General features: G+C 39.8%; 1 protein-coding gene across 5 annotated transcripts in view; it reads left to right on the top strand.

Moving 5' to 3' along the window:
* The window catches only part of Zfx (zinc finger protein X-linked), a 46,904-nt gene that overhangs the window by 16,043 nt on the left and 16,661 nt on the right, over positions 1-14,200 (top strand). For all 5 annotated transcript variants that reach the window (XM_036174548.1, XM_036174546.1, XM_036174547.1 and 2 more), the window contains 2 exons: positions 5,289-5,374; positions 9,412-9,981. In XM_036174548.1, the coding sequence (XP_036030441.1) occupies positions 5,317-5,374; positions 9,412-9,981 (628 nt within the window). In that variant the 5' untranslated portion in view covers positions 5,289-5,316. The remainder of the gene's footprint in view (positions 1-5,288; positions 5,375-9,411; positions 9,982-14,200) is intronic.

The raw sequence follows: 14,200 nt of genomic DNA, 5'->3' as shown, positions 1-14,200 counted from the left end.
CCAGCACTTGGGAACAGAGGCAGGAGGATCTCTGAGTTTGAGGACAGCCTGGTCTAATAATAGTTCAGGGCAGCCAGGGCTACACTGTAAGACTCTGTCCCAAAAAATAAAAAAGAACTGACTTTGAGGGTTAAACTAAGAGAAATGAAATATGACTCCGGATTTCAGACTGGATGGCTGCTAATGAACAGTGTGGCAAAAAATTGGGAAAGAAATCTAACTTTGGAGGGAAGATATTAATTAGGTTTTATTTTTTATTTATTTTTTTAAAAGATTTATTTATTTTTATGTATACAACATTCTGTCTGCATATATGCTTGCAGGCCAGTAGAGGGCACCAGATCTCATTACAGATGGTTGTGAGCCACCATGTGGTTGCTGGGAATTGAACTCAGGACCTCTGGAAGAGCAGTCAACTCTTAACCTCTGAGCCATCTCTCCAGCCCCGTTAATTAGGTTTTAATAGCTGTAAATTTTTACCATTTTTGTTGAGAAAAATTCTGGACAGGTTTGCTTTTGTTACTGTTTGTGAAGTTTGAACCATTTCATCTACCATATATAATACAAATTAGTTCTCTGAGTGTGACAGAAAAGATTGTAGTCAGCCATACATTTTATTACATTAAAGTTCTGGGGACCACAACCAAAAAAGTAATTTTTGTATGTGTATATTAGCCATATATATAAGAATCCTGTTAATTTGCCTAAGAGTGTAGTCAAAGAAGTGTACATAAAAATAGAACACAGCTGGATTGCCATGCATTTGAGGCCAGCATGGACTGCATTGCAAGACCCTGTCTCCCTCTCTACCTCCCCACCTCCCCAAAAGGGAATTAAAGAACTATAAAACAAGTAAGTAAGAGAGAAAATACCAGGGCTGTTCCTATTGACTTGGTGGGGGCGTTTATTGCTCCATTTTAAAGATTAGAAGGAAAGAAGCTTGGGGAAATTGTGTGGGTTTCACCCAGTTCAATACTTCCCTTAAAATTTCTTTTTTCCATTGTGAATTCTTTCAGAATCATGAGTTTTGTACCGGGAGGGGATATTTTTCCAAAGAAGTGTTTTGAGGGTGTTTGAGAAAAGTAGTAATAATTTGGTTCTTTGTTCATTTGGATTTCATCTTGGTGCTCTGAACCATTCTGTTTATTTGGCTACTTTTGGGGATTGGTTCCTGCTCTCCAGCACGCAGACACTTCCACAGACAAACCTGTGTCATTGTTGGCCCACCCTTTTCAATCACCCTTGATTACACTCCAGAGAGTTTTTCTAAGTCACTTCCATTCTAACAACACACTTTCATTTTGATTGTCAGAGGGGTCACAAAGCCCTAGATGTAGTCATTTCTGCTGGTAAGTATAAAATGTGTTCTTTTCAAATCCGTTTGAGTTTGTAATGGCCCTCTTCCATGTTTGCTAGACTATGTTACATGATCAAAATAGAAGATGTATGTGATAAAAAGATGAGAGTAACAGCAAACAATTCTCTCCTGCATGTTGGGTTCATATTGTAGAGTTCCTGAATGTTGGGAGGCTGCTGAAGTATTCTGAGCCCAGGGGAGTGCCATGATCAAAGCAGTGGTAGGACGGTTAGTCTTCCACAGATAGCAGGAATGCCTCAGAACTTGGCACCAGCTCCTGCTTGTGCTGACTTCCCAGTCATTTGTTATGGGAGTGGCAGAAAAGAGCAAGGCCACTGGAGAGGCTATTTTCATGCCTCAGGGATCAGGAAGTAGGAAGAAGCTGAGAGACAACAGTAATTCTGGAGAAGTCCCGTGGAGATGAGAAGTCCCGTGGAGAAGGAGTAGCCGAGATCTGGCCCCTGCACTGACTGTGAGTGGCCAGAAGAGTTGTTGGTCTGGTGGAGGCATAAGGTTCTACTTTGAGTACATAGATTGTGGTGGTGGTCTGTGCAAATGGTCCTTGAGACCAGGGGAGTAGAGAGAAAACAGGACGAGAAGAGTGAAGTGTTCCAGCGGGAGCAGGCTTGGGTTGTAATGTGGTGCGGGAGTCAGGACAGCTAGCTGTGGAGAGAAGGGTAGAAGAGGTAGGATGGCACTTTGAGAAAGTAGGCAGGGGTGAACTTCAGAATGTGTGGAACTGATTCGGTCAGAGTCTAATGGAAAAGCCAAGAAAGAAAAGCTGAGCAAAGTAGTTGTATTACAAGTTGACAACTTTTAGAGTTAATGGGAATTCGTCTGGTGTAGGGTGATTTGAGGGACGTAGGGCTTAAGTAAGAACCTTACTGTATCCCTTTTGTTGCCTTAGTTGGCTTAATTTCATGTAATATTTCATTATGCTTAGAAGGTTAACTTTATCACTTCATAATTGTACTTTTAAAAAGGGGAAAGAATTCTAGCCACAGGTGATTCTAGTAGGGAGGGTGGTGACAGCTTACAAGCATGTAGTACACTTTGTTTTTCATGGTTGAACAATTTTTTGTTTATTAATCTAGCCATCATTTGTTTTAATTTCAAATAGTTTTTATCACAAAACATAGCTATTTCTTGGAAATAAATAGAAGCATCGCTGGCACACTGAAAACATTGGTTATGTTTTGGGTTTCTCATGCTATTTCTTTATGGAATTTAGTGTATAAACATAAGACATAGGGGCTTTGCTCTCTTGGTAAAATGAATCTTGTACAAGCATGAGGGCCTGAGTTTGGATCTTCAGCCCCTACATAAAATCTGGGGTGAGGTAGAGACACTGGAGCTTATTATTAGCCAGTCAGCATGGCCAAATCAATACGGTTTCCATAAGAAACACTGTGTCAGAAATAAGGTGGCAGTTTGCTCTTATTTGAGGATCCTAGGATTGTATCTTTAGGCTTCTGTGTATAACCTAAAGTAGCTATAGAAGCCAGGAAAATAGGCAGCAGAGGGGCTGAAAATGGGGGAAGAGGGAGCTGGGGGTAAATACATGAAGAATCTTTGGAAAAAAGCCATTAAAAAAACAAAACAAGATGGAGAACAATCAAGGAAGACTCCCAGGGTCGACCTCTGACCCCTGTATGCACACAGAGGCCCACCTGCACATATGAACATGACGAAAAAATAAGACATAAAAATAGCCATGGTTAACAAGTACACTTAAGATAACATGAGGAGGGAAAATACATTTTCAGGGTTTTGTGTGTATGTTGAAGTTACAGGGAAGGACAGATAGTGCTCCAAACTATATGGGAAAGAACACAACAGAGATGAGATCTTTTTATTTATATTTCTAATAGTCTTGCTGTGAAGCCAGGTTGGCTTAGAATTTGGCAATCCTCCTGTGTCTGTCTTTGAATACTAGAATTACTGATGGGCCGAAGTGTACCAGGCCATTTTTGTTTGTTGCAGTGTGTGTGCCTTTGTGGTGCTGGGGGGTACTTGGGAGAAAAGTGGGAGAGATAATGTCGGAGAGGTGGTTTGGAGTTATAATTTAAGATAGTAGGAGCTGTGCCGGGCGGCGGCAGTGCACACCTTTGAAGCCCCCACTCGGGAGACAGAGGCAGGCGGATGTCTGTGAGTTCGAGACCAGTCTGGTCTGCCAAGTGAGTTCCAGGACAGGCGCAAAGCTACACAGACAAACCCTGTCTTGGGAAAAAAAAATAATATGAGCTTCAACTTTGTTTAGACAGGAATGATGCTTAGAGAATGACTATTTTTGTTAAAATGTTCATAAGCATATATAATTTACCAACAAAGCAAATTAGAGGCCAAAGAAAGATGCATTTCGTTTGAATTAAAAAGTGAGAAAGTAGAGATAGGGAAAACAATGAGGAGGTTTATGCAGAACTTAGAGCACAGGCAAGTAAAATCTTTGATGTCTGAGCTTTTGAGATAGTAATCAAATAGTATTTGGTAATACATTACTTGATATGTTAAGGTTTTTTTTTTTTGTGTGTAGTAGATGAGATAGAATTAAGGTCATTGGGATGTCTTGCAAAATCCCAAGGCAGAATAAAGTGGGGGCCTCAGGAAATTCTGGGCTCAGGATCCAAAAATCAGAGTGAGTGAGAGATGGAAGCAGGCAGTGAGTGAGAGAAGAATGAATGGAGGAGGAGATACTTGTTCTTGTCCATGGTTTCAGATTTTTGAAAGTAGGAATTTGATCTTCTTGTGCTCAGAAATGAACTTTTTTACAAAACCATTCCACAGCTAGTGCTAATGGCCAAAAGACTTGAAAACACTGTGGAAATGTAACCGGCATAAACCAGGGTGGTAAGAAAGGTGGTGGTAAATTCCTTTAAGGCAGATCTCTGAGTTCAAGGACAGCCAGAGTTGTGACACAGAGAAACCCTGTCTCTAAAAACCAAAAACAAAAACAAGGGAAAGAAAATTCACTGTATAATAGAATTCCATAGTATGCTTACCACAGTTATGTTTACTGTAATTATGTACTTTGGGGTTCTATGATTGTTCAATATAGTGGTTGAAAGAGAGAGCATATAAGTTTAGAGAAGTAATGCAAAAATTGTGCAGAAATTTCCCACGATAAATTACAGAATGAATTTTAGTTGAACCTTAAGAAAATTAGTTGCCAGGTGATTGGTGATACACGCCTTTAATCCCATCACTTGGGAGGCAAAGGCAGGTGGATCTTTGATTTTGAGGCCAGTCTTGTCTACAGTGAAAAACAAAACAAAAAAATCATTGGCTGCTTTTCCTGAGGACCCAGGTTCGAATCCTAGAACACATGTGGTAGCTTATAACCATTTATAACTCTACTTCTAGGGGGAACTGGCACTCTCTTCTAGCCAATGGTGTGAGGCATGCATGTTGTGCTCACATATACATGCATACACATAAATAAACCATTTTTTGTTTTCAAGACAGTTTCTGTGTAGTGTTGGCTGTCCTGGAACTCGCCCTGTAGGCTGGCCTCTAAACTCAGAGATCTGTCTTCCTCTTGTCTCCAGAGAGCTGGGATTAAAGGTGTGCGCCACCACCGACCGGCACTGAATTTAGTTTTATTTTAGTGATTTATTTGAGACAGGGCCTCACTAGACAGGGTCTTAACTCTGTAACTGAGACTGATTTGGAACCCTCTTATGTAGCCCAGGTTGGTCTTGAACTTGTGAGTGTCCTGCTTCAGCCTCCCAAATGCTGGGATTATAGGTATGTGTGTACCTGGCATGTATCTCAGTTTATAATGAGCTTGAGTAAAGGAGATCCTTTTGATTTATATGTTTATATATTAGATGTTCATCTGTCATATAACTTGAGTGCTTCAGAAATGAAAATGTGACATTTAAAAGAAAGGATACCAAAACTAATACTGGCTTCACTTTTCCCCTTGATTTAGGAGTTGTGGCTGATGAGAATTAAAGGCCATGGATGAAGATGGACTTGAATTACAACAGGCGCCAAACTCATTTTTTGATGCAACAGGTATAATGACCTGGATTGTACTCTTTATCTACCAAATTGGGAGTTTGTTAACTCTCACAATGTTAGTCACTGTTGGATTTCAGAATCTACAAATGGGAAAGTAAATACTTTATCATCCCCCTTCCCAAAAAATTGGCTTCCTCATAACCTACTTTAATATTCTTTTTTGTTTGGTTGTGGGTTTTTTGGTTCTTCGAGACAGAGACTTTAATATTCTTGTCAGTACAAGTTAAATGGCCTTAATCTGAAAATCCCAAATGCTTCAAAACCCAAAATTTAGGAGTGCTGACATGACTCCACAAGTAGAAAGAACATTCCACACCTCACTTCATGGCATGGGTTGAAGTGAAAACACATGCATATGAAAAAGTACTCTGAAGAGTGACTTTTAGGCTGTATATGTGCAGTGCATATAAAAAGAATTGAATTTCATGATACAGATATGTGTGATGTAGCAGGTTTTCTTTGGGCCACCAACCAGCTCTCAAATCATGACATGGAAACTTATTAGTTATTAATGCTCAGTCTTATCTTAGGCTTGTCCCACTAGCTCTTACAACTTAATTTAACCTGTTTCTCTTCATCTATGTTTTACCTTGGGGCTTTTTACTTTCTTTCCTTCTATATGTCCTACTTTCCTTGTCTGTCTTTCTGGCTGCTGCCTGGCTGGCTGCCCGGCATCTCCCTCTTTTTCTCCCTTGATCTCCTCCATCACACAGCCTAGATTCCTCCCCCTACACATTCTCTCTGCCCACCAGCCCCACCTATCCCTCCACTGTCTAGCTACTGGCTGTTCAGCTTTGTATTAGAACAATCAGGTGCCTTAGGCAGGCAAAGCAACACATCTTTACATTGTTAAACAAATGCAGCATAAATCAATGTAACACACCTTTGCCTAGTGGAAGTAATAGTCCACAATATGTGAATATTGTAAAGGATGAAAAGTCTGATAGGCTAAACACCTCTGTTCTTCAGCATTTTGTTTTAGTTTTTGAAAAACCTAGGCTGGTCTTGAATTCTCTATCCTGCCTCAGCCTCCTGAGTTCTGAGACTACCGGTGTGGGCCACTTCCGTGGCCTGGCTTGGCCTCAAGCATTTTAAATAAGGATATTTGATCTCTGACATAGCAGGATGAAACTCTTGGTAGTTTCTTTACTTACTATCACCTTGCTCAGTTATCACACTGAGTTCTGTTCCTTGACTCTAGAAAATGCTCCTGAATTACATCTATCACACCTGATTCCACATAGTCTCCTGTCTCAGTCTTCGTCAGTGTCTTAGTCCAGCTCACTAGTCAGAATATTTAGCACAACATTTGTTCTCTATCACCCAGCAGATAAAGTATAAAGCAAGGTCCTCCGTGTTCCTGACATTGTCCTCCTTTCACAGCCTCGCCTCCTCACAGATTCTCCCACAAAGAGCCTTGTCAGGAAGATAGTCTTGCTTCACTCTCCAGAGTACAGAAGGCCTTAGGTAGTTTGAATGTAACATTGAAGTGGGTATACTAGGTTTTAGGACATAAAATGGTTTTATATCACACTAGCTAAACTATCATTATAATAAAGTGTTAACTAATTTCCTATTGGCCTTTAAATGGTCAGGTTGGCCTGGTGGTGGTGTCGCATGCCTTTAAGCCCAGTATTTGGGCAGCAGAGCCAGGTGGATTGTGAGTCTCTAAAAACAAACAAACAAACAACCCAAGAATACCAGGTTGTAGTATATTAAATAACTCTATCAGAAAGTTACATACTTAGTAGAAAAGGGCATACATTTTTCATAGGATTGTCTTTCAAGTTTGGTTAGTTCTTTTTTATAATGATAAATGCATAGTTTATAATTCTTTCTTTATTAAACATGAAGTATAATTATAGTTCTTGAAAAAAGTTACTAAACACAGTATGACAAGGAAAGCCAGCTAGTGTACTAAGTGGTAATGTGGAAGACTTTCACTTCGGTCCTCATTAACACTTCCAGTACTCGTTCATCTTAGCAAGTCAGTTACTCTGCCAGGGCCTGCATTTTTATGTCATGATAATAAGGAAACCTCTCCTTACGGTTTTTCAGAACACTTCCCATAGATTCCTGTTTTATCATTCTGATCCTGTGAAGTATGCATGGTGAATACTACTGTCTTTATTTTTCTGATGACGAAACTGAAACTCAGAGGTTAAATGACTTGCTCACATCTGTGAGTAACATTTTGTAGCCTGTGCCGCTAAATGCTTCAGTCTCGCTGCCTGCCAGATGGATATTACTGTTGTATAGCTTCATGATAATGTTGAAAAAAAATTTTTTTTTCTTTGAGCTGAGGATCGAACCCCGGGCTTTGCGCTTGCTAGGCAAGCACTCTACCACTGAGCTAAATCCCCAACCCCGAAATTTTTGAAAATAGTGGGCATAAAGCCTTTTATAGAAATTATATGGATTACAGTAAACATACTCTTTGCTATTTCTAGAAGTAATTATGGTGGGTATTAACTAGTTTTAAGACTTGTTATCATTTTTAAAATTCTTTGGCCTTGATTTTGTTGTTGACAGATACACTTTTTTTTTGTTTTTGTTTGTCCAGAGGTACAGTGATTGAATTAGGTACCTGCTTAGATTAGCTTTGTCTGAGAAACAAACAGAATCACTGATCTCCTGAAGAAAATTTTTTTTATGCTCAAAACGTATAAAACTTTCTTTTCTTTTCTCTGGACTGGCAGCCAAGATACTGGATTTGTTTTATTTTATTTTGTATTTCTCGTAAGGATGTATAATTGTTCCATTTGCAGCATTTGTTGAGAGCAATATTTACTGAGCACCATATGCTGTGCCAACTGTGATGATCTCAGCTAAGTCATTTAATCTCTGGGCGAAAATTGATTCATCTCCTATCACTCCTTTAACTAAAATGGACTCTAAGAGTTTCCTGTATTGTGAGCAGCTGCTGTTAAGAGGGACACCAGGGAGGAGGAGGCTAGATAGACTCCAGTACTCTGAAGTGGGGTAGGTTCCTTCTACTACCTATCTTTATCCTACTGCTCCTTGGCAGTGGCGTTTCTGTTCCCTATCCACAGAGACAGATAAGCTCAACCAAAGTCTCTTCTGTCCTTTTCAGTGATGTCCTGATCCTTTCATGTTCTAGAACAGAGGTCGGATTTTCCAATTCCATAGTTAGAGGTGGAGAATGGGGGTGGAGCCAGAACACAAAGGAGAAGGATGTGAAGGAAGTGGAAAAAAGAAATTCATGTGAAAGATGCAAAAGAAAAAATACAAGTTCAGGGAAGAGAGAGAACAAGAAGGAAAATACATGAGCAACACATAATAAAAAAAAAACTGATCCATTTACCACCTGTACTTCATTATTACTTAGTTTTTATTGAATGTATTTTAATGTGCCTAAAATTTTACCATCATGAAGTTTTTGTCTCAGTTGTATTATTATCAATAGTTTTTTTGCCTTACCTATTGATTTGGGATGAGTACTTAAGAGTATGCTAAAAAGTATATTTTTAATTTTATTTAAAAATAGATTGATATGTTTTTCAAAGCATAGGATTCAAAAGATAAGTGTTTGAGAAAACTGATGAGCTAGTATATCTTGGGAGAAATTGAATAATAATTTTGCTAGTTGAAATATTCATTTAGTCTTGAAATTCACGATTTTATTTACTTATTAGCCACTGTTGTATTGCTGTGAAGAGACACCATGACCAAGGCAACTGTTAGAAGAGAAAGCATTTAATTGGGGGCTTGTTTACAGTTTCAGAGGTTTAGTCTGTTACCACTGTGGGGAGCATGGCTGGGGAAGTAGCTGACAGCTACAGAGCTATATCCTGATTGGGAGGGAGGGAGAGACTGGGCCTAGCATGGGTTCATTCAAAAGAAACCTCCAAAGCCCACCTCAGTGACACACCTCTTCCAACAAGTCCCCACCTCCTAATCCTTCCCCAAACAGTTCCAGTCCCTGGTGACTAAACATTCAAATATATGGGTTTATAGGGGTCATTTTATTCAAGCCATCACCCTTATTTATGAGTTGGTTTACTTTTCAGGAGCTGGTGCTACACACATGGATGGTGATCAGATTGTTGTGGAAGTACAAGAAACGGTTTTTGTGTCCGATGTTGTGGATTCAGACATAACCGTGCATAACTTTGTTCCTGACGACCCAGACTCGGTTGTGATTCAAGATGTTATTGAGGACGTTGTTATAGAAGATGTCCAGTGTCCAGATATCATGGACGAAGCAGATGTGTCCGAAACAGTCATCATCCCAGAGCAAGTGCTGGACTCAGATGTAACTGAAGAGGTTTCTTTAACACACTGCACAGTTCCAGATGATGTCTTAGCTTCTGAAATTACTTCAGCCTCCATAGCTATGCCTGAACATGTCTTGACAAGTGAATCTATACATGTGTCTGACGTTGCTCACGTTGAACACGTGGTTCATGATAGTGTAGTAGAAGCAGAAATCGTCACTGATCCTCTGGCCGCCGATGTTGTTTCGGAAGAAGTGTTGGTAGCAGACTGTGCCTCTGAAGCAGTCATAGATGCCAATGGGATCCCTGTGGGCCAGCAAGATGATGACAAAAACAACTGTGAGGACTACCTGATGATTTCCTGTAAGTCTTGGGGTATAGTGTTTGTCAGAGGTGATGCTTTTCTAACTTAAGCCAGGGGTGGAACTCTCTTAACAAATGTTCATTAAAATTAAATGCATAAAAATACCTTATCCAGGTGTAGTGGTGCACACCTTTAGTCCCAGCACTTGGGAAGCAGAGGCAGGCGGATCTCTATGAGTTTGAAGCCAGCCTGATCTATATAGTGAGTTCTAGGACAGCTAAGGCTACATAGTGAGACCCTGTCTCAAACAATAAAACAAAGTAAATCTCTGTAGAATGAATTTTAGTTTGGAGTCTATATTGTAGCTGAAAATTATGAAAAGTAAAATTGTTGACTTGTTTCTATATAAAGGTGTGATAGGCCGGGCAGTGGTGGTGCACACCTTCAATTCCAGCACTTGGAAGACAGAGGCAGGTGGATCTCTGTGAGTTTGAGGCCAGCCTGTTCTACAGAGCGAGTTCCAGGACTGGCTCCAAAAAAAAGCTACACAGAGAAATCCTGTCTTGAAAAACAACCAAACAAAAAAAGGTGCGATAGAAAGAGGTAGTTTCTTCAGTTACAGAAATACAGTCTGTAACTTTGCAAAATCAGGAAGGATGTGATTTAGGCCTCTTTTAGCATGAGGAATCCTCCTCACACAACTTGGAAAAATGCATGACCAAACTACTTATATTCTTGTATGCTTATAGGTACAGGAAACAAACCACTGGACAGAGAAAACCTGGGGTATGAACTTATGTTCTTGGATGTACAGTAATCCTTAAGTACTTGAATTGTATGTCAAATACTGTTTGTGGGACAGAATGGGAAAGTGCATAGTAGTCAAACAGAATTTCAAACCTGATGATTAGAGCACTGAGGCAAACTAAGGTGGTGTGGGACAAACCTCCAAGTTTTAAGTTGGCATCTAGGAGAACAGCTCTTCCTTCTTATAACATTGTATTTCTTGGTACTCCTTTCAGATAGGAAATTCTAGGTTGCATAGATCACAGGTCTAACCCAGTATAAATCTTATTCCTTAAGGCACTAAATTTTTGGTAAATAGGCTCATATACTATTTATAAACTTGTCTAATTGTTTTCATATATGAAATTAGTATACTATATAATAGAATCCACCAGCATTTTATAGAAAATATCTTAAAAGTTGTTGAGGTATTTGAACCCAGATGTGGTGTGTGCATACCTGTAATCTCAACTGTCAAGAGGCTGAGGAAAGAGGACTTGTACAAGATTGAAGTAAGCCTAGACTGCACAGTAAGATACTGTCTCAATAAGTTATGATAGAACTTTTGAAATAAATAGTCTGTAAAAAGGAAGGAAAAGCATTCATTCAGCATGTATTTATGGGACTTGTGTATTTGGCATTGCTATAGGTGGTCGAATTATTTTCCTAAATATGTAAAGTAGAGAAAGCCATTGTTCCTAGAGGAAAAAAAATCTTCTCTTCCTCACATGTGCCCCCTGCACATGCACACACATAATAATAAAATAAACATTTAGAAAAGAGTATGTATAGTTATAAATTTGGTTACATTGCCTCCAAATGTTTTGTTTAATATAATTCCTCCTATAAACTTTATGAGGTTATTTATTTTTCTATATTCTAACCAACACACAGCAGTATTTTCCTTTTTAAGTTTTTGCTGGTCTGCAGGGGAATATGTGATATAACTTATTTCAAGTTCAAATTTATTTTGGAAGATAATCCTTGTAGCAGTAGAGAGTAAGAATAGTGAACAAGAGACTAGTGATAGACAGTAGTTCAAGTGGTTCACGTATAAGAAAAAAATACCTCAAGTTGGGGTGTGCTGGTGTAGTTCTGTAACCCCAGCACTTAGGAAGATCGAGTTCTAGGGCCAGCAAGACCTGTCTCAAAAACAAAACAAGAGCCTGGAGGTGGTGGCACATGCTTTTAATTTCAGCACTGGGGCAGCCAGGGGCAGGCAGATCTCTGTGAGTTCAAGGCCAGTCTGATCTACTGAGCGAGATCCAAGACAGCTAGGGCTACACACTGATGCCCTGTCTCAAAACAAAACAAAACAAGGAAAATAAACATCCCAGAAACTTTGACAGTAAAGAGGATTGAAGAGAGTTGAACTCCAAGATTAGAAAGAAATGGATGAGGTTTAGTCTTATATAAGATAGGTGGGACTTGGACGGAGAAAGATAATGCAGAGATGACTGGCATTTGACCCTAAGATTCCTACCTTGGAAGATTGGGTCATTATAATCATTCAAGAGGAAGAGTAGCTTTGGTGGGTAAAAATTGTTTAGGATCTGTTAAAAAATTTTAGTTGCTTGCTTGTTGGAGACAGCCTGATGGTTATTCTTTCTTGGCAGTTGAAAATGTCAATCTGCTACTTTGGAGAGAGGAGAAATTGGTGAGGTAACAGAATCTAGGAAGTGTCTCACATAGAGATGGTTGGTGTTTCCCAAAAAGTGCTTGCAGAATAACAGTATCAAGTATGTGGTGCAGCTACTGTGGAACCAGTATGGAGATTCCTCAGAAATGTAATAGAACTAATAATATCTGACTCAGCAGTACCACTCCTCGGTATTTACTCAAAGGAAGGACAATGTACCACAGAGAAACGTACATGTTCAAGTTTACTGCTGCATTACAAAAGCTAACAAATAAAACCAGCTAGATAACCCACCAGTAGATGAATAGATAAAGAAAAGTGATAGATATACAGTAGCGCTTTTTTCAGCTGAAAGAAAAACAAAATAAATTGCAGGGAAATGGATAAAACTAGAGATTACCATGTTAAGAGAAGTAAGTCAGACTCAGACAAATACTGCATGTTTTATCTCATGATGACTATATAGATTGAAATTTGTGTGTGGGGTAGGTTGCAGGTCATAAAAGCAGAAATGGGACTGAGAGGGGAGGAAGAACTTTTTTTCCTTTGACAGGATCTCTCTGTGTAGCCCTGGCTGTCCTGGAACTAAAACAGTTCAGGCTGACCTCAAACTCAGATCCTCCTTCTTCTGCCTCCTGAGTGCTGGGATTAAAGGTGTGTACTACCACACTGACAGGGAGGAAGCACTTTTTTTTAAAGATTTACTTTATGTGTATGAAAGTTTCGCCTCCATGTATGTATGTGTAACGTATACCCAGAAGAAGATGGTGTTGGCTCCCCTGGAACTGGCGTTAAAGATGGTTGTGAGCCACTGTGTGGGTGCTGAGACTTGAATTCAGGTCCTCTGTAAGAGCAACTTGTGCTATTAACCACTGAGCCACCTCTCTCCAGCCCCAAGAAAGAACTCTTAAAGGAGGGGTAAGGGAGGGAAGTAATGGACTACATATGGCATGAAAGTATACATGGGGGAGGAAGGCAGCCAGCAAGAACGTGTCATGAGGGTGGATTGAGTGACAGCATAATACATGTATGAAAATGCCATAATGTAACCTATTACTTTGTGTGTTAACTTGAAAAAGGGTCAAGTATGGATATTTTGGGTATAAAATGACATAGACATTTGAAGTTAGCTTAGGCTATAAGGTGAGACAGAGTCTCATCAGAAAAAGGAGAAGAATTAAGAGAGGCAAGTGAAAACTGGAGATTTTCAGAAGACACAGCGACAGACTTTGAAGGTCTTTTCAACACTGTTGAGGGTACAGAGGATTCTTTAAAAGTGTCAGTTCCTGAGAAGAAAGGCTCTTGTTGGACAGTTAGGATGTTGTTGGTGTGTAGATTAGTTTCAATAAAACATGGCCGAGTGGCTAGGAGATGGAAGAAGTTGAACTTTAACGGGTTGACACATCAGTGAAAGTGGTATTCGGGTGAACCTTGGTGTAAGCCGTTATGGTTAGTCAAGGGACAGGAAGCAATAGTACGGCTTTTGCTGCCTGGTGAAATGATGTATGTTGGACATGCTTATGGTACAGGGACAAACCACTGGACAGGGCCATTCTGACAATAGAGAAAGGAAGGCTAATAGCTGTAGAGAAGACTGCATGTTTAGGGTCATACTGGATGGCTCTTGTGTCCTGGGCAGGGGCATAAAATGTTAGGAAGAATGAGGATCCTCTCTAGAGACAGAAGGTTAGAGGACTACCTGTATGTCATAGCTGTTTTCCCCGTGAAGCAGCTTCATCTACCAATACAGAATAAACACGAGGTTGGGTGGAAAGGCAAAGGATAGTGAGAAAGGACTGAAAAGCTTGGGTCTGATGGAGTGGGCCAGGGTAAGAGGCTTAGATGAATGTTTA

The sequence above is a fragment of the Onychomys torridus genome, chromosome X, assembly GCF_903995425.1.
Source record: "Onychomys torridus chromosome X, mOncTor1.1, whole genome shotgun sequence".
In the NCBI taxonomy this organism is placed as follows: domain Eukaryota; kingdom Metazoa; phylum Chordata; class Mammalia; order Rodentia; family Cricetidae; genus Onychomys; species Onychomys torridus.
This window is presented reverse-complemented; position numbering and strand designations above follow the sequence as displayed.